The sequence below is a fragment of the Lemur catta genome, chromosome 10 (assembly GCF_020740605.2).
Source record: "Lemur catta isolate mLemCat1 chromosome 10, mLemCat1.pri, whole genome shotgun sequence".
Taxonomy (NCBI): Eukaryota; Metazoa; Chordata; class Mammalia; order Primates; family Lemuridae; genus Lemur; species Lemur catta.
This window is the reverse complement of record NC_059137.1, coordinates 8,322,964-8,345,713: the sequence shown is the minus strand read 5'-3', so window position 1 is coordinate 8,345,713 and position 22,750 is coordinate 8,322,964. Positions and strand designations below refer to the sequence as shown.

General features: G+C 42.0%; 1 protein-coding gene across 23 annotated transcripts in view; it reads left to right on the top strand.

Moving 5' to 3' along the window:
* Positions 1-22,750, top strand: part of RALGPS1 (Ral GEF with PH domain and SH3 binding motif 1) — a 262,547-nt gene that overhangs the window by 112,427 nt on the left and 127,370 nt on the right. For all 23 annotated transcript variants that reach the window (XM_045563418.1, XM_045563417.1, XM_045563406.1 and 20 more), the window contains one exon: positions 9,257-9,383. In XM_045563418.1, the coding sequence (XP_045419374.1) occupies positions 9,257-9,383 (127 nt within the window). The remainder of the gene's footprint in view (positions 1-9,256; positions 9,384-22,750) is intronic.

Here is a 22,750-nt window from a genome sequence, read left to right as displayed (position 1 = left end):
GGGGCCTGAGCAAATGGGAAGCTGGTAAAACTTTCTCTGATCAGAGTGATCCCAGGAAGAGACCGTTTTGTGAGTGACCTGGGCTATGGAATTCCGGGAGTATGGGTGCATCATTCGTTATGGCAATTACAGTCAAGTGCTACACACTCCACACACACACCCCTATACACTGAATACACACACACACACATCCACACACACACGGGTGCACACACTCTGCCTGCTCCGTGCACGTTCCTAGAGCAATTAGCTCTTTCCTGCTGAACTGATCCAGAGAGTTTGACTCATTTGCAGCAGTAAAGTGAAAATTAAAGTTCTTAGCAGGCAGGAAATCACAGCTGATGGTTCCGGGGGCCGGGTCTGCAGGGTGGCGACCTGGAAGGGGAACTGTCCTGGGAGCAGGGCTCTCACTCCCAGCCATCTGAGGACACAGGGTCATTGAACTCTGTAGTTCAGAGAATGACTCCTTCTATCGAGAGAACTAAGGCCACTTTGCACACATCCCAGGATATGTGGCTGATGTGTGGCATTCACATACTTGAATTTCAGAGTCTTTCGTCCAGGAAGTGCCTCTGCTCCCCTGTGTCTGACACAGTGCCTCAGGGACTCCTGGGCATCAATCTGCTGACATTTACACCCTCATCTTCCTTGACATTGCCACATTGGACACTGTTCATCACTCCCTTCTTGAAAAAGCTCTCTTTTCCTGGCTTAATTCTCTTCTTGCCATTCTGATGTCTGGCTCCTCCTGACTCCTTCTGTTCCTCGGGATATGGATGTTCTGAGAGGCTCTGACCTCAGCCCCTGCCATCCCTGATTCATTCCCGTCCTTTAGGGAGCTTCAGCTGTCACCTCTGTAGCCCAGTGATGGCTGGCTCTTCAGTCCTGGCCCTGACCCCTCTCCTGAGCCCTAGACCCCTGTTCCAGCTGCCTACTCTGACATAGAACCCTCTGCTTGCATGTTCCTTTGACAGCTCACACTTGGCATGTCTGAAGTCAAACTTTGGTTTCCAGGAAGGTGATGGTGAGTGCCAGAAGACTCTTTTAACAGATGGTGTTTTAGGCTTTTAGGCAATATGGTAGATCCGAGCTGATGAGCAATAAGCCCCTCCCTCCCAATCTCCTGCTCCAAACACACAAACACAAATAAATACTGGATAAAATACAATCAAATTAAAAAACCAACATGCAAAACTAAACTAGAAGCCAAGAAAGGGAAATCACCATGTGCTAAAAATAAAGGTTGCTCTCAGAGTCAGAACAGTGAGCAGAAGTTGAGAGGAACCAGTACATCTAGGCCTTTGCAGCTAGGAGCTGGGGTCGTAATTCCTGTAGAGAGAGGAGACTTGGGCCCCACACACATGGGGGCTGGAATTTATCTACCCATAGAAATCAGAGAGCCAACAGGTATTGCTGCATCAGAAAATCTCCCCCAGCCTGGGGGAGCCCCAAAGGCGCATGAGTGGAAAAATTCACCTATGATAAATTGTCACCCCAGCCTATACCTCATGTAGCTAAGGGATCTGAATACACATGACCTGCATGGGTGTGGAGACCGTAAGCCAAGAAGTGAGGGGCATCGAGGTTGGGAGCTCTTAAATCAGACACTCAGGCTTAGCCCTGGGCCTGCGTCTTACAGTGAGGATTAAATGAGTAAATGTACTTTAAAAATGTTGAGAACTATGCCCAGCAAAGTATAAGGGCTTAATAAGTGTTAGCTGCTATTTTTATTATTATTTTCAACTCTTCTTGACTATTCCTGAATGGGCTGGCAGAGGCAACCATCCCTATATGACAGGCCCTTTTATTTATGGCCTGAACTATCCATCATCCTCTTCAGCTGGTCTCTGCTTCTGGTCTTACTCTCTCTAGGCCACCCTCACACCACTACCTGAGTGATCTCCCCAAACCATAGCTGCAGGGTTTTCACATCCCTGGTTAAAGACAGTTTTTAGTGCACGCCACCACCACCACTTGCTAGGGTGGGGGCTCTGTGCCACTGTCCCTCCAAAGTGGCATGCTCCCACATAACCATTTTGATGCCACTTTCTTTTTAATCTGTCATTTGAGCACCACCTTCAGTTTTACGATAATGAACATTTTTGTCAGCCAATTTGTAACTATCATTTGTATTTCTAACCCTGTACTTCAGTGATACCTTTGAGTAAAGGAAAAATACTGAGCTTGAATGAGAGAGAGGGTTGGCCTGTCCTCATGGGTGAGGGAGACTTGCATCTAGGGACGTGGCACGTGATGAAAGCTCATGGGTTTTGAGTGTATCGCAGAGTGCTGAGGACACAATAGAGGCATTTTGGCAGTGGTAGCAAACATCAAAAGGTTTCATTCCTACTCCACACCTACTTCCTGACCTAAAAACTCAAACAACTTTCAGCCATGGCCAGCAGAGCATCTGCTACCACCAGCAACGCAGAAATGCAGAGCCCCAAGTCATGTATGCAAGGGACGCAAGAGTTGTCCAGAGGAATTGCTGTTAAAATACGGCCACAATCAACTCATTCTTACCTTTTTGATTAGTATTCACTATTCACACTTACTGGCTTGGGATTGGCACCTGCTGGCAAGTTGAGCTGAAGTATCTGAAAAAGTAGAATAAGCAGTCAAAATGGTGGTCACAGGTCCCTGGCATCTAAATGGCCAAGTCAAAACCAAACTTTGCCAAAAGGTGAGTTTCCATTCCTCCTCTGCCTTTCTAGCTTTATTCAAAGCAACCCTTGCCCAACTCTGCTGTTCTCTTGGATGTCCCTGAGTGTGCCTGTCTCCTGCCACTGCTCATGCCTTCTGGGGCCTCTCCAGCCCCATCTGTTCTTGTTGAGAGCCCTCCAGACTCATTTCAGGACTCTCTCTTCCTGAAATTCCTCCTTCCCATGTGGAGTTCATTTTTTCTCTTGAGAGCCATCTTCTGGGTGATGCTTCTGACCCTTCCTTGCCTTAGCAAGCTCTTTTCATTGCTCAGCCAAGTTGAACAAATGGGATGTGTGTTTTGTGCCTGACTCTACATGCACCCTCAGACCAGCTCTGGACCCTGAATGGCCCCTTGGCAAACTCACATTATACTAGGGGATTAATCTCAACCTCCTGGTTCTGCTCTTGGGACTTTGTGGGAATGTCTCCTGGGGTTGCCATGGTAAAATAAAAAAAAAAAATTTAACAAAACTATTAGAAATATAGGATGACAATTGTTCTATAAGATTACACATTGTGCATGTATGTATATATGCATGTGATTGGATACATGTGTATATTATTTGTTTGCATGAAACTATTAATTGATAATTTTTTTAAAGATAAAAATCATGACTCATACAAATATAAAATGAATAATTGTCAAAGATTTTAGTTAACTCATTAATTAATGAGAGACCAGCAAGATATTACAATTGTATCAGAAAAGAACCCAGAGTACCACACTTTTATAGTCAGGTACAAAATGCCAAAGCAACTTTCAAAATGGATGCAAAATTAGTCATTATTCCCAAAGTGATCGTCAGTGGTGTTCTGTGAGACACATTTGCCTTTCTACAGACAGGAATTATTTGCATTACTGCATTTCCTACAAGTTAACTTCTACTTGTACAGGGTTTAAAAGAGCCTTAGTCAAAGACAAACATGGACAGCTGGCCAGGATATCATTAAATTTCAGTTATAATTTTTCCTTATGTTACATATAGTGGTCTCCATTGCATCTAATATTTTACATTAGATATGTGACTTTGTAGTCTTATTTTTCAGAAACTTATATTTTATATTCAAAGAGGTAAAAAATTACTTTTAAAAAATGTTCCAGTTCCATTCTTTACTGATTCTGTACTTTGTCTGCTGAATCCATTGTTCCATAGATTATCCACAAGCACTAAAAATTCTTTCCATACCAACAGTAGACACTGGACTTGAAATAGAATGTTGGGCCAGTTTTAACATATTTGGAGCAATAGTCTCTTTGTTGAAATATATTTCTATGTATCAAGGAATGTTATTCTCTCGAGGCAAGGGAACAAGACACCAATGTCCTCATAATGAAAATTTAGAGGAACTATTTTTTCCCCTCCATTGAGACAACTTCCAGATTTGCACTACTTTACCAGAATTGGGTGAATGGTAGTTCATGATCAGTCAAATACAAGTGCCACATACAAGGTACTCAAAGCATGGCAAAGGGAAATTTCCAAAGCAACCCACTTCTTCAAGTATTTTGCCAGGATTTGTGATCTTCCTGACTTCTCATCTGTGGTTTATGAGTCCTATTTATCCCTTACATCTTGAAAATGACTTAAGATCAATAAGCAAGGACTTTATTTTCACCTTGTAATTTTAGTTTACTTTGCATATGTGGTTATAACCCCTTTCTCAATCCTATATTGTATATTTTTCCTTTCTGCCTTTCTTGTAGAGGTTTTGCCTATTTTGTTGACATTTTATAAAAATTAGCTCTTGGGTTTAGTTATCATTTCTATAGGTTTGATGTTGAACTTTATTTCATTTATTAATATATCTATGTCTAATTTTATCTATTAATCTATTTCACCTATTTTTCCTCCAATTTTCCTAGCTTCTTGAATTGAATATTTAATTCAGTTTTATTAATTCCTTTTTAATTATAAATGAGTTTAAAACCATGAATTTTCTTCTTAATATAGTTTTGGCCTTATCACATAATTTAATAAATAGTGTTCTAATTATTTGTGGTTTGTAAATAGTCCAGAATCTTGGATTTTATATACTCTTTTGCCTAAGCATTACTGAAATATTCAAACTTTCCAAGGAGCTGGAATTTTAAGTTATCATTGTTTTAAGTTTCTCTTTATTCTTTTATACAACAAATATTTTGGCGCTGTTTTCCTCCGTGTCAGGAATCATACTAGATACAGGGGTTAGTAGAGTAAGTACAACCAGCATGGTCACTCTGCTCATAGGATTCATCATTTGCTTGAGTGCGACACAACTGCAGTCACACAGTCAGTTACAGTCCTAATGTATACATGGAAGGAAATCTCACAAGACTTCTCAACTTCACTAGAAGTGAAGTTGCCTGTTACATTTGGTAAACTTTCCTTAATCTTAACGTCCTTACTTCTTTTCTTCACTGTGAATGGCTTTAGTATCTGTTTGACTCCAGGTAAGCTAATCATTTATTTTCTGTATGTAGTTCTGATGATTTCTTCCTGAGGCTTCACATAAGCTCTAAAATCTAAAGGCCTCTCAATTCATATGAGATTTGCAGTTTACAGTTCTACTTGTAATAAAAGTTTAAAATATGTAAGTATATGCTGTTATTTTCTGAATAAACAGACCCTGTATTTAAAAAATTAAATCTTAAAAGAATTTTTATGAGCATAAATATGCTTATTCATTTAAAAAAATCACTAAGTACTAAAAGGCTTAATGAAACAACAGACATTCATCACTCTATCTCTGCACACCCCATTCACTTCCCAGAGGCAACCACTTCCAATTATTTAGCAGCTTCTTCTGGTAGTTTCTTAGTTTCTGCCACATTTTCACCAATGTGTGCTTTTTTTTTTTTTTTTTTTTGAGACAGGGTCTTGCTCTGTTACCTGAGCTAGAGTGAAGTGGCATCTTCATAGCTCACTACAACCTCAAACTCCTGGGCTCAAGCAGTCCTCCTGCCTCAGCCTCCCAAATGGCTGAGACTACAGGTGCACAACCACCATGTGCCCGTAGAAAAATAGATTTTTCCTGGCCACCAATATGCTTTTGCTACAATTTCTTGACCCATCCACTTTAGACAGCATCTTGTGACTTCTTCATTTGATAGTTGTTGGTTTCATTTTCTTGAACCATATTCCCTAATTCTTTAAAAACTCTCATCACTCTAGTTAAATCACTTTTGTTAAATGTGTATTCAGTACTGCAGCGATTAGGAATGAGTAAATATGCCTTACTGTATAGTCAAGTAGTAAATTACAAATAATGTGTGCTTTCTTGAATATTTTGTCATTTCCCTGGAATTTCTAATTATCTTTTTTAAAAAATTTTTTTACCCTATCTACCAGATATATGTGTGTGTGCACATGCATATAATCTCAAAATTATTTTATTTTTATATATAATTATATGTATAATATGTAGTAATATAATAAATATATCTACCCACCTATGTGCCATCATATCAGGTTTTCTATCAAAACTTCTTTTTCTCTGGAGACATCTCTTCCAGGGCTCATCCAAAGTGGACCAGTTGTTCTTTTTTTTTTTTTTTTAGCTTTTTACCGCAATTTCACCTACAGAAGCAAAGGACCAGTTGTTCTTAAGGCCTGCTGCCCATCGTTCATCCCAGAATCTCCCTTTTCTACTCCTCGATTGGATCCACCATTTCCTGTATTCCATGTTTTCCTGTTCCTGGTTTATTTCTTCATTTTGCTAGAGGAAATTCTCAAGCAGTTTTCAAATACATCATGGGAAATATATGTTCTGAGTTTTTCATGTCTTCTAGCAATAATAATTCTTGAGAAATTTGATGCTGCTCTGAATCTCATTTGTAGGCACAGAAGGGAACAGAAGAGTGAAGTTAACCAGATCCAGTCCTTCTGAATGTGTGTGTGAGTGTGTGTTGGGGGGTGGGGAACGCAGATGACAGGCTGATCACCTCTGAGGTCCTGTCCATATAGGCCCTTGATAGACTGGACAGATAGGCTGAACATGGCAGGGGACATGGGCAGTCCCCAGCTGGGACCAGAGAACCAGCAGCCTGGGCACCAGGAGCCAGCATGGCTCAGCTGCAGTTGTGTGAGAATGACATCTGGATTTGTTTGACTGCTGCCATTTCCAAAGAAGTCAAGGGGTTCTAGCTTGAATTAATTTTCAAAAAATGACCTCCTGAACAAGGGAGGTGAGGGGCTTGGTTAACTTAACCATGGAGTAGTTCACAATTAGGTAACTTGTTCTGATCTGAGTATATATTGTTCGTTTGGCGAATTTCTAATCCCTGAGTGTTCATTTCAAATGCCACCTCTCTATATAACTTTCCTTGACACTTCCCTTGTCCATGATTCATTTATTATTTGTCTAGGTTCTTGGTCTCTATTTAGTCACTTACCATATTGCTGTAATATGTCTCTATCCACTGTTGGATCGAGTTCCCCAAGGATATTTGGACAAGCCACTCAATACTTGTGATTATGAACCTGAAATGGAGGCAGTAGTCCTGGCTCCATGTTTGCCACTGGGCTTTGTAAAGATCAGATAAGTTGTATATTACAGTGCTTTACAAACAGCAAATGGAAGATGGCTGTTTTTCCTGTCTTTTTGTTAATGTAATAAATAACTACTTCAAATTAGCAAACCAGTTAAGTAGCCATTGTCCCTAGCATCTGTGTAGCATCCCACCCTGATGTGTCCTGAATTTCTCAGTGGGAAAAGAAAGGTTTGCTTTTATTCTCCAACTTCTTCCGCAGTGGAAACTTCCTTTCAGCTTATTCTTCTACCTCTCCTCTCTGAAGTTCTTAAGCTGTCACTGCGCACATGCAGTGGGCTGTCTCATGGCTGTATCCTCTATGGCCCCCAAGGCTGAGGAGGGAGGAATCAGGCAGCTCCTGCCCAAAGTAGCCTGGGGCTCCCTGATAACCAGACATGGCCTGAGTCTGGGATTTGCAGACCCAGCTCTCAGGAACTACACTGCTACCCCTGGTGCTGGGCAATCCTTTTCCCACTTCTCACTGTTGTATAACGAGTATGTTGAATCCCAGCCTACCTCAGTCTGATGGATGTGGTGGGTCTGTTGGTCCAGGGCCTTGCACAGACCATTGGAGTTTCAACACCAAACTTGGCTAAGGATGCTCCAGGCCTGTGGTTCCTCTTCATTTGTATGCCTGGGCTTAGCCATTGACCTCCAATCCCAGAAACAGTGGCCCTGACAGCTAGACTCAGGGAGCTCCCAGCATCGGCCACATGCTGTGCCAAGGCCAGCCCTGCCCCAGCTCCTCTCTCAAACCTGGTCTCTAAGCTAGACTCCTCTCCTGAAAGCCATTGTATTCAAGGAGACTTCTTGCCATTTTCTGGCATTGGTCTTTGACTTGAGACGTACAGGATGACCACGCATGAGTCCTTAACATCAGTTCTTAAAAACCAGAGTTCCGGGCCGGGCGCGGTGGCTCACGCCTGTAATCCTAGCACTCTGGGAGGCCGAGGCGGGTGGATTGCTCAAGGTCAGGAGTTCGAGACCAGCCTGAGCAAGAGCAAGACCCCGACCCCGTCTCTACTAAAAATAGAAAGAAATTAGCTGGCCAACTAAAAAAAAAAATATATATATATATATATAAAATTAGCTGGGCATGGTGGTGCATGCCTGTAGTCCCAGCTACTCGGGAGGCTGAGGCAGGAGGATTGCTTAAGCCCAGGAGTTTGAGGTTGCTGTGAGCTAGGCTGACGCCACGGCACTCACTGTAGCCCAGGCAACAGAGCGAGACTCTGTCTCCAAAAAAAAAAAAAAAACCAGAGTTCCAGTTTCTATTCCTTCCTTTCTAGAAGGCTTTATATGCGCATTAAACCACCCTTTCCCTGGTGACCAGCTTTACACACCAGAGATCTCAGTCACAAAGTATCCTGCTTCTCTAATCTCTGGCTGTGCAAACCTCCTCATCCTGTATTTGCTTAACTAAGTCAGCCCTTCAGTGACCCCTTTATATGGAAAAGAAGGTTGTCTTTTGATTAAAACACCATGCCCAGTGTAAATATGACACAATTGGATTATGGGGAATCTGGAGGAGATAGCTTGGATTAGAGTGATGGCCTGGCTGTGTGCACATATACATGTGAATCGTGTGGAATTTCCTGGTGCCCTCAGCCATGGAGATGTTGAGGAGAGAGCCATTAGCTATGGACTCAGGGAAAGAGACCTGGTGTAGCTGTGAAATTACACTGCAGGTGACCTTGAGTGATTTGCTTTTCTGTCTGAGCGCCTTACTGTGGTAGGGTCTCTGCAGCCATGGAGGTTGGTGCTATGCAGGCGATTCTGACATCGCGTAGAAGAGTAGACTAGGCAGCTTCGGGGGATATCTTCCAAGATTCTATGAAAATGACAAGATTGAGGCTGTGAAACTTTCCATCTCTGCATGAAACAGCCTTGTAAAATCTTTAGTTGTGCCCAGGATTTGGCACACCATAGACACACCATTTAGGACATTTCCTTTCAGTCTTCTTCCACACTTATCCTCTCTCTTTAGCTTCTTCTCGTTTATTCTTTTTCTCCCTCATAATCTATATTTTCTTCTCATTCCAGCTTTTGAATCGAAAAGACAAGACCACCTTTGAGAAATTGGACTATCTGATGTCTAAAGAAGATAATTACAAGCGGACTCGGGAATATATCCGAAGCCTGAAGATGGTTCCCAGTATTCCCTATCTAGGTAGGAGTTTGAATTGGCTCATTATTTTTAAGAAACCTGCTCAGTGCCAAATAATATGTTTGTAGTTTCTAATTGAGAAACTTCCAGAAAGCAGCATGGGCCATGGATAAAGAGGCAGTTGGTTGGCTCTTTGGATTAGAAGAGGCTGTTGATAGTTCCCAGGAATGGGAACCTGGATGAGGGTGAGAAACAAGGGATGTTTTATTTCTTATACAAGTGACCTGTGAACCCCAGGGTTCCCCATGGGTCACAGTGACAGTGACAAGACTCTTACTGGTTCATCCATATCCTCCCAGACTGGGGGAACTCAAACCCTCTGTTCTGGTTCTCTGGGCATTATTAGTATATTTCATAAGATTCATACAAACAAAATTATGATTATTAATTTTTCTGGTTAGAAAATAATGCATGTTCATTGTAAGGAACTAGGAGGAGAAGAAAGTTAATACCATTTATTATCCCACCTGAAGATATTTTGCTGCGTATCTTATCATTCATTTGGGTATATATAGAAAATATACGTTTACTCCATCCTGAACACTCAATGTTACTATCTATATTTCTGTACAATTACTCAGCCCCATCAGATGGACCTGTCAAACTCGGATCTGCTCTTGATTATTGACCCATTTAAGTTGTTTCTGTGTTTTTGCTATAAAATGTCGTGATGAACATCCTCATTACAAAAACTTTCTACATATAGTTATGATTATTGTGATAAACTCCTAAAAGTGTGATTACATCTTCAAAACTTATGCAAAAACTTATGCCTTTTCCTGTATTTTTCAAAATGTTCTTCAGAGAGGTTGTGTCAATTTATACTTTCATCAGAAGGGGATGAAATTGCTTGTTTCTAACCACATGCACAAATACTTTGTGTTTTCATGGCTTTTTTTCTTTTTCTTTCTTTCATTCTTTATCTGCCAATTTCATAGGCAAAAAATTCTTCTTGTAGTTTGGATTTCAGGGTTATGCTAATTTTATGAAAAAATTCTTTTACTCTTTTATGATCTAAAATAGTTTTAATAATGAGGAAAACTAAGGTTTTATAGACATTACTCCTGATATTTGCAGGGGATCTAGTGTAATTTTTTGTAGATATATCTTTAACAACCTTTAAAATTTCTGCCATGAGCATTATTTATTTAGATTTTCTAATTCTTTTACAGCTAACTTGGAAAATTTATTTTTTAGTAGAAAATCGTCCATTTGATATACAAGTTTTCAAAATTATTAGCATAGAGTTTTTTCCTTATTTAATTTTTTGGAGTATTACGCAGTATTCTCTAATAAATTTGAACCTCTGTGTGTATATGGTTATATTTGCTTTTGTATTCCTAATGGTTTATATTTTTGTGTTTTTTTTTTAATTTTTCTTGCCAGAGTTTTGTCTATTGGTCTGTCTAAAGAACTTGGATTTTGGATTTTGTTTATCAGTCATACTTTCTTTTTGCCTTTTAATTTACTACATTTTATCAATCTAGGATGTGCTTTTTCTTTCCACATTTGTATACCTCTGAAATTGGGATACATCTTTCAATTGATGATAAAGCATTGTGACCTTGTTTAATGGGCAATAATTTTTCTTAGTGATATATAAAAGGTATACCTTATAATAGATGATATCTTAAATATGAAATATGGAATTTCTGTGTTTTTCTTTTATAATTCATCTCTTATTTTCTTAAAGTTTTATTATTTCTGTTAACTACTGGAGTTGAATTATTGGTTCATTTATGTATGTAGAATTCTTTTCACTTTAATATGGAAAACAGTTAAGGCTATAAATTTTCCTCTAATTGCTGCTTTTGTTGCATCCTGCATATTTTGATGTATGGTGTTCTCAGTGATATTCCTTAAATGCACTGTGTAGTTTTAATTTTTTTAATTCAAGTATTATTTAAAATAGTGGGTTTTTAATTTTTAAGGGCTTGGGATTTTTGTTTTTAAAAACAGCTTTATTGAAATATAATTAATACATAATCCATTTAAAATATACAATTCAGCGGCTTTTAGTATATTTACAGAATTGTGCAACCATAACCACAATTTTAAAACATTTTTATCACCCCAAAAAGAAACCCTGTGCCCATTAGCAGTCATTCCATTTTCCATCTAGCTATCCCCCTCTCCCACCCTCAGCCCTAGGCAACCACTAATCTATTTTCTGTCTCAATAGATTTGCCTATTCTAGAAATTTCATATAAATTGAACCATACAATATACTATCTTTATGACTGGCTTCTTTCTCATAGCATCATGTTTTCAACATTCATCCATGTTGGAGCATGATCAGTACTGCATTCCTTCTTATTGCCAAATAATATTTCATTGTATAGATATATACCACATTTTATTTATCCATTTTATTTGATGGACATTTGAGTTGTTTCCACTTTTTGGATATTATGAATAACACTGCTATGAATGGCTTGGGTTTTTAAAAATGTAGTCTTCTCTAATTTTTGAGATTTGTCTTCTGGCTTAATATAAGATCAGTGTTTCATGGGTGCTGGAAAAGAAGGTGTAATCTCTCAAATTACTCTTATAATTGCATTATAATATTCAAATTATTAACTTTTGACAACTAGGTTTATCAAGGACAGAGGTGTATGTTAGAATCCCCTTGAATTTCTAGTAGTTTCTGCCATACATATTTTGTATATAGAAGTTTATAACAGTTTTAGATTCATTATGAAGTATCTTATATAAAATTGGTTCCATTTGTTATTTGCTTTTACTTCGTTGTTATTGTGTGACATCTGTTTTACTTTTTTTATTTTATATTTATTTTATTTTGCATTTGCATCTTTATTTGCTAAGTGAAGACTTTTTAAAAAATTAATTCATAATATTTTACATACATATGTGATATTTTGTCACATGCATAGAATGCATAATGATCAAGTCAGGGCATTTGGGGTATCCATCACTTTGGGTATGTATTGTTTCTGTGTGCTGGGAACATTTAAAGTTCTCTCTTATAGCAACTCTGAAATACACAATAAATTATTACTAACTATAGTCAGTCACCCTACTCTGCTATTGAACATTAGGACTTATACCTGCTATCTAACTGTATGTTTGTACCTATTAACCAACCTCTCTTCATCCCCCCTCCCCAACTCCCCTCACACATACATACCGTTCCCAGCCTCTGGTATCTATCATTCTGTTCTCTACCTCATGAGATAAACTTTTTTAGCTCCCACATATGAGTGAGAACATGTGATATTTGTCTTTCAGTGCCTAGCTTATTTGACTTAACATAATGACTTCCAGTTCCATCATGTTGCTGCAAATGTGACATGATTTCTTTCTTTTTTGTGGCCAAATACTCTATTTAAATGTATATATACACCACATTTTCTTTATCCATTCTTCCATTGATGGACACTTAGGCTGATTCCATATCTTTGCTATTGTGAATAATGCTACAATAAACATGGGAGTATAGATATCCCTTTGATATACTGATTCCTTTTCCATTGGATAAGTACCCAGTAGTGGGATTGCTGGATTGTATGGTAGTTTTATTTTTAGCTTTTTGAAAAATGACCATACTGTTTTCCATAGTGGCTGTACTAATTTGGATTTCCATCAGCAGTATATAAGTTCCCCTTTCACTGCATCCTCAATAGTATTTGCTATTTTTTGTCTTTTTAATAATAGCCATTCTAACTGGGTTAACATGATATCTCGTTGTGGTTTTGAGTTATTTGCATTTATTTTATAAATCTTTGACTATATTTTAGATTTTAATATTTTAAGTTGCTTTGATTTACATGTGAACCTTGCAAACAGCATTTAGTTGGACCCAATATGAGAGACCTTGCCTTTTAATAGGGGAATATAACTCTTTCACATTTGCTTAGTCTTATGCCATATAATTGAGTTGAATATCATTATATTCTTTCTTTTTTCATGCCTTCATATCCTTTCCTTGTTCTCTTCTGGCTTCCTGTAAACTACAGTGTCTTTCTACTTGATCACTGGCAAATCTCCATCTCAGGTCTGCAGTCGGATGGGGCATGTTGATATGCACAGCCCCCAAGTCTGTTCGCACTTTGTCTGAGGCTAATCAGTTGAGAGATGGGATTGATAGTATTAGGGTGGGGGTAGCCTAGTGCAGTCCACTGGTTCAACTAGCTTAGGTGCTCCAGGATTGTTAAGGATGGCCTCTTTTCCCTAAAAAGGATGATCGTGAGAGCTGTCCTGTATCGTCTGCTTTCTCTGTGCCTAGCACTTTGCTAGGCATTTGAATTCACCATCTCATAGAATGCTCACAATAGCCCAGTGAATAGCAGGCACTGAGAGGTTGCCTAGGGTCACATAACTGCAAAATGACAAAGCCAGGACTGGGCCCAGATGGTCTGGCTATAAGCCCTAAGCTCTTGACACTGCCCTCTCCTGACTTCCTGCCCCCACTGTTCAGGTCATTACTTTCCTGACCCCCCTTATGGTTGCTACCTGTATGTCATCTGCCATTTATGGCTTGTGGGTGGCCTCCGTCAGGCACTGTTATGAAGGGGATGAATTGTCTCCACTCTTTCTCATGACACTCTCTGTTGTTGGACCACAAAGCAGTGCTGTCTTGGGCTTCCAAGGTCATTGGTCAGCCTGTGCCGTCCCTCCCTTGGGCCCTTGCCACTCAGAGTTTTAGAGCAGCCCTCTTTGTCCTTGATCACCTTGTCTCAGCTGCCTCTTCCTGGCAGGTGCTTCCCAAGAGGCTCCGTGTAGGCTTCCATCCTTCTGTATTTTTCCTGCTTCTGACTCTAAGCAGGCCCAACTTAAATGTCATGTTCCTACCCCTTCAGCCTTATTATTTTCCTCCATCCTGACATGTATAAGTCAGAGAGAAAATAGGAAGTGACTGTCCCCTACTCCCAGTTCTCAGGACACTGTGTGAGGGTTTAGCACTGAGCCCTTTAGTTTGCATAAAAAAGAAAGAAGAGCTGCTTCTAAGCTCAGTTGGGCATCTGTCCCAGAGGACAGCTAGGGGCGGGCTCTGCCTGCACCTCTGACTGCCTTGGACAGACCCTGCCCAAATCCAGGTTGTCCTTTCAATACTGGATTCCTCTTGAAAACCCAACCTGTCCTGGGGTTGGATTTGTTTATCTAAAGAGGAATAGTTACATAATTCCTGGAAAGTACAATATAGGAAAAAATGTCTGAAACCGTTTGTTTTTTCCCTGGCAAAGTCCTCACTGTAGGTCTTTTCCCTTCAGGGGTGGGAGGGGGTTATTTTCTGGGAGGAACTTAGGTCAGTCCCTAATATTTCAGGCTGCTCCGTTAATTCTCCTGCTTGAGACCTTGAATGCTGCTTTAGCAGTTATTTGCCTCTGATAGCAAATGTGGGTTTTATTTTTGTAATGATTCTTCTAACCCTCTAGAAGGTTCTATACTATCTGGCTTCCTGTGACTATTCATGTGTATATCTCTTTATTTTATGTAAAAATGTCCTCATGTACTGGCAGTTTTTACTAACCATGTGGGTGTGTATTCCCACTCCTTTTAATGCAAATTTTAGAGCCAATTGGCTACACTCTGGCTTACTGAGTACATTATGAAACATAATTTTAAAAACACTGAGGGGAAAACTTATTACATTTAAAAAATAAGACTAAAGAGTGTCTTCTACATTACTTCAAAGTGTGAAAATAGTGTTGAGAAATAGGTCAATTATTTGCATCTAATTTTATCTGATAACAACCCCTCCTAAATACCCAGTTTAGACTGAAATGAGAATGGCTACACCATTTATTTCTAAATAGCTGTATTGATTTAGGAGGTGTTTTGTTTTCACTACTTATTATTTCCTGAAGGAAATAAAATTAGGAATGTGATGGATTTTCAGTGGTTTAGAGCTGATTCTAAAAGTAACCATAGCAGTGTGGAAAATTGTGATCTCTCAAGGAACAAAAATTAGGCATTCTGACAGCTCTGGATAGTAAGAAAACATTTAGACATTCTTAGTAAATTTACCCAGACCTCTAATATGTGAAATAAATTTCTAGGACCTAAGCTATTCCTTCAAACAAGCAAACCCTTTCATTTTTTTAAAAAAGTAAGCCTTTATTTTCAAATATAAATTCTAAAGTTTAAGATAAAGGCAAGTTATTTCCCAGTACAAAATAAACAGGGTAAACTGTTGGATTTTTAAAAGGACTTTCAAAAAGAAGTGGTCATTGGTTTAAAAAAAAAAAAAGTGCTTCTTCTGGTGCCCCAGAGCCCCCCAGAATAGCAGGGTGAGCAAGGGGCTCACGCACTGAGCTGAGGGCAGCATGTTCCAGGCCCCGCTATCACAACCAGCTGGGTGTGTTGTCACTGTGGGTTACGGAGTGTCAGCAGGTACTTTCGTGGCTCAGTCCGACACCATCCCTGCTCTGGTGGAGCTCACAGTCAGGTGAGTGGCCTGATCACCAGCACTGACCAAGAAACTCCGAGCGAGCTGAGTATTATGAAGGGAAAGGAAGAGAAGCAAATAAGGGCGGCTCAGCCAGCCTGGGGTCCCGGAAGGGTTTTCTGGAGGGCAGTAGACCCCTAGATGAATAAACTGGGTGAAGAGGTAGGGAGGTGAGCATCCCAGACAAGGATGACATCTTGTGTAAGAACCCTGAAGTGGGGAAAAACATGTTTGTTGGAAAAACTGGCCACAGAGGAGCAAATAAAGGGGAGGGTGTCATGTGAAGCAGCTGTAGTGGAGTGAGATCACTTAGGGCCCAGATGCGGGGAGCGGGGTGTAGGCTCTGACCCACTTAGAGGCAATAGGGAGTCATGGCAGGGTTTTAAGCAGAGGTGCTGGGTTAGATTTGCATTTAACACACATCAGTGTGGGTACAGCATGGTGAGTGGCTTCGAGGAGGTCAGGGTGGAAGAGGGAAGGCCAATTAGGGGATCCTGTAGAAGGCTGTGATGAGTCACTGTATTTCAGAAATTGCTAAAGGGCAGGGAAGGCCCTTTAAAAGCAGTTCATTTTAGAGCAAAGCCTCAGAAAGCCCTAAAACAGTTGTCAGTGAGCATATCCCTTATACCTGATGGAGACACATGGCATGTCCCTGCACTTTGGCTTTGAAAATCAGCCTGTGCCTTGAGCTAGGGTCAATTTCAAGCAGAGAGGAAAGAGCAAGCTGAGGAGGAACAGAGCTGAGGGGTGCCGACAGGGCTTCTGCATCCCAAGTCACGAATCTGAGTGGTGGCTGTTGCCACCCAGTAGCTGCCACCCAGGACAAAAGTCCAGTAGCTCCCATGTCAGGGTTAGCAACAGTGTTATCTGGCTGTCACCAAGTTGATAGCCAGCATTTAGGGTGATCCTTTCCTTTAATGCCCAACTGAAAAAATTCCATTCCATGTGCAGGAAATCCAGCCTTTCTTTTTTTTCAGTTCCCCACCCCACGTGTTTCCAAGGCTCCCCAAGCAACACTCACTTGTTCCACAGATCCATCCTGGTTGTTGCTTGGTGCCTCAGCTGGCCACCTGGCCCTAGATCTCTGAGGCCTCATGCTGGTCCTCTCCTGCCTTTCCCAGTCAGGCTTTCCAGCTGGAGCTGTGTGGAGCCAGGCTCCTCCTTTCTTAGCTGGATAAGGGGGTGTCCGTCCACAAAGAGTAGCTTAAGCCTGGATTCTGGTGTTCCTGCCCCTGGAGCCGTGGATCATGTTCCTTTCTTATCTCTGCCCTGATGGGCACATGCTGCAGGTGCCAATCTGCTGCCCTTCATCTCCCTCCCCAACCCAGGAGAGCCTTTGAACAAGTCTCCCCTTCCCTAAATTGAGGTGTTCATCCCTCTGGGATCCAGTAAGCAAAGAAAAGATTCCCTCTGATCCCAGTCTCAAACATGCTTCCCAATCAATGTTCTCAAAGATACTGTCTCATCCAAAATTAAGGAAACCATTTCCATTATTTTGAAGAGTGGTTAGTTACATATTGTTTCAAATATCCCCTCTTCCAGAAGGGAAGAGATTGCCTTTACTTTTGCAATCTCAGGATTTGTTACCTTAGAATTCACATTTTTCTGGGACTTCATGGTCTTCCTCAGTTCTTACAAAAGGCCAGTGGATGTTATTAAAACTCCTATTTTATGAATGAGAAACCACAGCTTGACTCATGACTTACCCAACATATGCCAGGCGGATACCAAGTTTAACTCAGTATCTCATGCTGAAGGATTGGGGTTCCACCCAGCCTTGACTTATGCATCCTCCATTTAATATCTCGGTCTCCATGGAGATAAACAGTGGGAGGAAAACACGTAGGGGTCAAGAAAGAGGGGAAAGGTTTGGTGCCTGCATGCTTTGTTGCCCAGGGTGGGAGCACCTTGTCCCTTCTGGGGCACAGGAATGGACCTCAGTCAGCTTTTCTCTGGGTCAAGAAGTTTTGTCTGACTCCCCAAAAGGTGGTAAGAGCATAAGCCCATTTTGTGCAAAACAAAGTGTGTTTTCATAGTAGGAATCTGTATACTCATTAGGATGACTGTTTCTCTTTGACTTCGTTTAGGCTTTAGATTTCTAATTATAAACTAATAATAATAATAATAATAATTATAAGAATTCATGTTTATTCTCTTACCATGTGACAGGCACTGCACTGAGCACTTTACATGCAGTGTCTCACTTAATCCTCCCAACGCTCCTTCCTCTGAAGGAAGCACCATTTTTAACTGACTTCATAGCTGCAAAATATAAACAGGATTCCTATTAAAGGTCCCACACTAGTAAGTTATGAGACCAGTGCTCGAACCCAGGTCTGACCCAGTGCCCCAACCACAAACCCCAGAATATGCCCTAATGTTCCCTGTAACAGGTCTTTAGCCTCTGGGGAAAATCAAGAGAGTAGTCTGAGAAGAGACAGTGTCTCCAGGGACTCTCTATGTGGAACAGGAGGACTATTTGCTGGGAGGTCCTGGAGAAGCATCTGACTCGTGAGTGTGGACCTTAGTCCACTGACCATTCTGACTGTCCCCTCATGCCTGGGCTGGCCCTAAAGAAGAAAAGGGTTAGAGCAGAGGAAGGGTTAGTGAATTTCTCCATCCTCAGGACAAACCTGGGGCCATTGGGACATCTCCTTGCATTGTTTCAGAGAGGGAGAGTTAGGACAATGGTCCTGAGAATTTAAAAGATTTCATGTAGTAGATGCCTCTGAGATGGCCCCTTGTGATCCATGTTCCCTGGTATTCATGTCCTTGTGTAATCCCTTCCCCTTAAGTGTGGGCATAACATAGTGATTTCCTTCTAACAAATAGAATATGACAGAAATAATAGGACATCATTTCCAAGATCAGATTATGGAAAGACTGTGCCTTCTATGTTGAGTGCTTGCTCTTTCTTACTCTCTTGGATCACTCATCCTGGAGGAATCCAGCTGCCATGTGTTTAGCAGTCCTATGGAGAGGTGCATGTGGCAAGGGATCAAGGCCTGCCAACAGCCACATGAGGGAGTTTGGAGGAAGATTCTGCCTAAAAGGTGAGCCTTCAGATGAGACTGCAGCCCCAGCCAACAGCTTGACTGAAGCCTCCTGAGAGACTTGAGCCAGAAACACCCAGCTAAGACCCACCCAAATTCCTGATCCACAGAAGCTATAAGATAATAAATGGTTATTGCTTTAAGCTGCTAAGTTTTGGGGTAATTTGTCACACAGCAATGGATAACTAGTATATTGTACAACTGTTATCACTACCCCACGTTTATTATGTTGTTGCCCAATCTATATCAAAGTCAGCTGTAAAACTCAGCACACTGGACTGTTAAGATTGAGCCCCTAGGGCTAGGCCCTTCTCAAAAGCTAATTTTGGTGGGGGGAAGGGTAGTATTCTATAGGACAGAGGGGTGGTTGCTGCTTTGAAAGGTGATGAGTTCTTGCAGCTCTGTAAGGAAGAAAGATGCCTGGGGACGACTGATTACAGCCTGAGAGGGCCTGGAAGGTTGCCCTCAGAAAGGCTGTGATTTCCTTGACAGAGCTCATGCACACTGGGCTCTAGAGTGCTCACAGGCCCCAGAACGCCTGCTCGGGGGAGATGGGGCAATCCCCATTTTATGTGGCCACCCAGAGCAGTGTTCAGTGCTCATTCATTCTTTTAAAAACTTCAAAAAATTATCAAAGTAACTCATTGCTTGTTGTAAAAATCATTCACCCTGTAAAGGAGTCTATGAAGTAAAAAGTGAACATGCCATTCTTTCTCTCCTACTCCCCAGAGGCAGCCACTGTTAGCAGTGGGTGTGTGTGTTTCCAAACATCCTAATCCACATACACAAACAGACGTGTCTGTGGGTGCCTGTGATACTGTGATATTTTAACCAGAATGGCAACATTTTATACATATTGTTTTGTGCCTTACTTTTTTTTCCCCACTTAAAATGTCATAGATATTGTTCAGGGGCAGCAAATCTAGAACACCTGGATTCTTTCTGGTAGCTCTGTGGCACCCACAGTGCACAGGCAACATGTTAGATATCTCCTGGATGCCTGAGGATTTGTTGAGCCATGTCCCAACTGATAAACATTTAGACTGTTTCTAGTTTTTCCCTTCTGCCATATAAATAGGTTTAGTATTGCTAATCTGAGAATCCAAAATCTGAAATGCTCCAAGATCTGAAACATTTTGAGCACCAATATGATGCTCAAAGGAAATGCTCATTGGAGCATTTTGGATTTTGGATCTTTGGATTAGGGATGTTCAACCAATAAGCATAGTATAATGCAAATATTCCAAAATCTTAAAAAATCTGAAATCCATAATACTTCTGGTCCCAAGCATTTTGGATAAGGGAGGCTCCTGTATGTAGTGCAGTAAGGAGCACCTTACACATGTTTCTCTGCTCACCTGTCAGAGTACTTCTGAAACATCAGATGCTAGAGTGGAATTGCCAGGCAAAGGCTTTTTGTGACTTTCTGGTGCCTACTGCTGGGATGGCCTCTGAAAAGACTGTAGTAATACTTCCACCGACAGAGTATTATGCACCTGCTTTCTCTATTCCACCAATACTAGATATTATCAAACATTTTTATTAATATTTTTGCTAAAATGATAGCTGAAAGATGGCATCTGTTTTTTAATATATACTTCTCTACTCATCAATACTCTTGAGTTCTGAGTTAGACAGCCAGGCCTCAGGCCTCCCACCCAACTGATCAGCTGCCCCTGGCTCTGCTTCCTGAATATCTGTCCTTAATCCCTCTCCCTGTGTCCCCAGCACAGCCTTGCACTTCCCTGAGCAACGAAGAAAGGCTGCCTTGCTGGGCTCCTGTGGAGAGGAAGCTGACCTATACCTCACACTTGTCTGGGGCTTGGTCAGCATTCCCGCCTTCCAGGAGGCTATGTGCTGCTTCTAACTCTTTCCCCTTGTTACGATGACTAGGGCATAGGCCTCTGTCTTCACGTGGTTCCGGCAGGGAATTCTCATTCCATCCCATTCCCTCTATATGAGCCATCCTTCCGGGCTCTGGGCCACTCCCAGCTCTGCCTAGGCTCAGGGCAAATGTGGCCTGTCTGTCCTTGCCCAAGGAGTCCTCTCCTCCTGTTGTGAGATGTCCTTCAGCCAGGACATGCTGCAGCAGTGGGGAAGGGAATGAAGCTCATGGAGCCAGATTTATCAGGACCATCAGCGAGCAGGGCATGGGACAGGCAGATGGCCTGCCTGACTGGGGGGTGCCGCATGTGGAAGTGCTTTGGGAAGTCTGTGCAGATGGGAGGGATTATCTGTGTGGGCTGAGCTGGCCCAGGATTCCCCGGGTCAGGAGAGACAGGGATACTCGAATGTCTTGTGGATGGTTGGCGTCAAAGCATCGTGTTCACAAGAGGCAGATTCCCAGACTAGGGCCAGGGTAGGCTTGACTCTGGGGACCTGAGAGAGACTTCAGTAAGCAAGCACCAGGCCTGGAAGCATGGAGATGAGAGATGAGCCATTGGTAGTATCTAGTGTTGGTGGAATAGAGAAAGCAGGCACGGCATACTCTGTCGGTGGAAGTATAACTACAGTCTTTTCAGAGGACATCCCAGCAGTAGGCACCACAGAGTCACAAAAAGCCTTTGCCTAGCAATTCCACTCTAGCATCTGATGTTTCAGAAGTACTCTGACAGGTGAGTAGAGAAACATGTGTAAGGTGCTCCTTACTGCACTACATACAGGCTGAGCATCCCTTATCCAAAATGCTTGGGACCAGAAGTGTTATGGGTTTCACTATGGGAACCCCGTTACCAGATGATGTGGACCAGGGCTTGGACCAGGTAGAGTTGGTCCCAAGGTGACAGCAAGACTAGCCACAGATAGGACACTCTGAGTGCCAAAGGGTAGGGCTGTTGAGTCATAGGTTGTAGGGCAGTGGCTCTCTTATCCTGCAAGAGGAAGAGGAGAAAGGCAGGACCTCAGCAGCTGTAGCCCTGGCAAAGTGTTGGAACGGGCCAAAGAAGCTGTGAAATAGTCTCCATTGCTGTGCCTTGTTATTCTGTGCCCACTGCTCTGAGATAAATTGGGCAGACAGCCGTAGACTGGCTTCCTGACACCTAGGGACCTGCATCCATCCAGGTGCTGCTGCACAAGCAGGCTAGCTGGCCACCTGCATATCCACTCCTGTGGGTAGGAGGCCCCATACTACTGTGATTCTCTGATGTATCGCTGAGTGGTGATGAGGGAATAGTAGCCACAGTGGTTTTACTTCCTCCTTGGGTATTGTGATGTATGCTGTAGAGGCAGGAGCTCAGGAATCAGACCAACTGAGTTCACATTCTGAGTGCCTCAGGCTGCATGCTCTTGGGCAGATCACTTACACCTCTGAGCCTCAGTTTTCTGTTATGTTAAAGAGAAGGTAATGATAGAACCCATTTCATAAGGTTGTTGTGAGAATTTAAAGAGACACGCATGCTTCCTGGTGCATGGAAAGCACCCTATGGATAGTAGATAGTGTTGTCCAGATCAAAATACAGCTAGGAAGACCTTGTTGCCCTTTGTATCCAGAGAGATTATTGAGAAACTCAGTGTACCCAGGAAGGGACCCATCTGGGCACAGCCGGGTATCATGTTTAATGACTCACCTGGGCCTGGTAGTGTTGGATGTGCTTTCTGGGACAGTGAAGGGGTCAGCAGAGGAAGGGCTGGGGATTAGGACCCCATCTGGTGAGTAACAGGATGGAGTCCATCCAGCTGGCAAAATATGGTCCCTGGAGAGGATAGAGACCAGCAACAGCTGGAGTAGAGTCTAGACACCTTTTTGGATATAGACCCAGCCCGTGACCCCTCCTTCTCTGGGACCCTGGGAACTTCCCTTACCACTCCCATGGCATTGTACCCCAGCAGCAGTGTTCTTTCCACTTAGCTCTGCTCTAAGGCCAGAGCCCATAGGATTGCAGTGGACACCCAGCCTCAGCTGGGCTGGT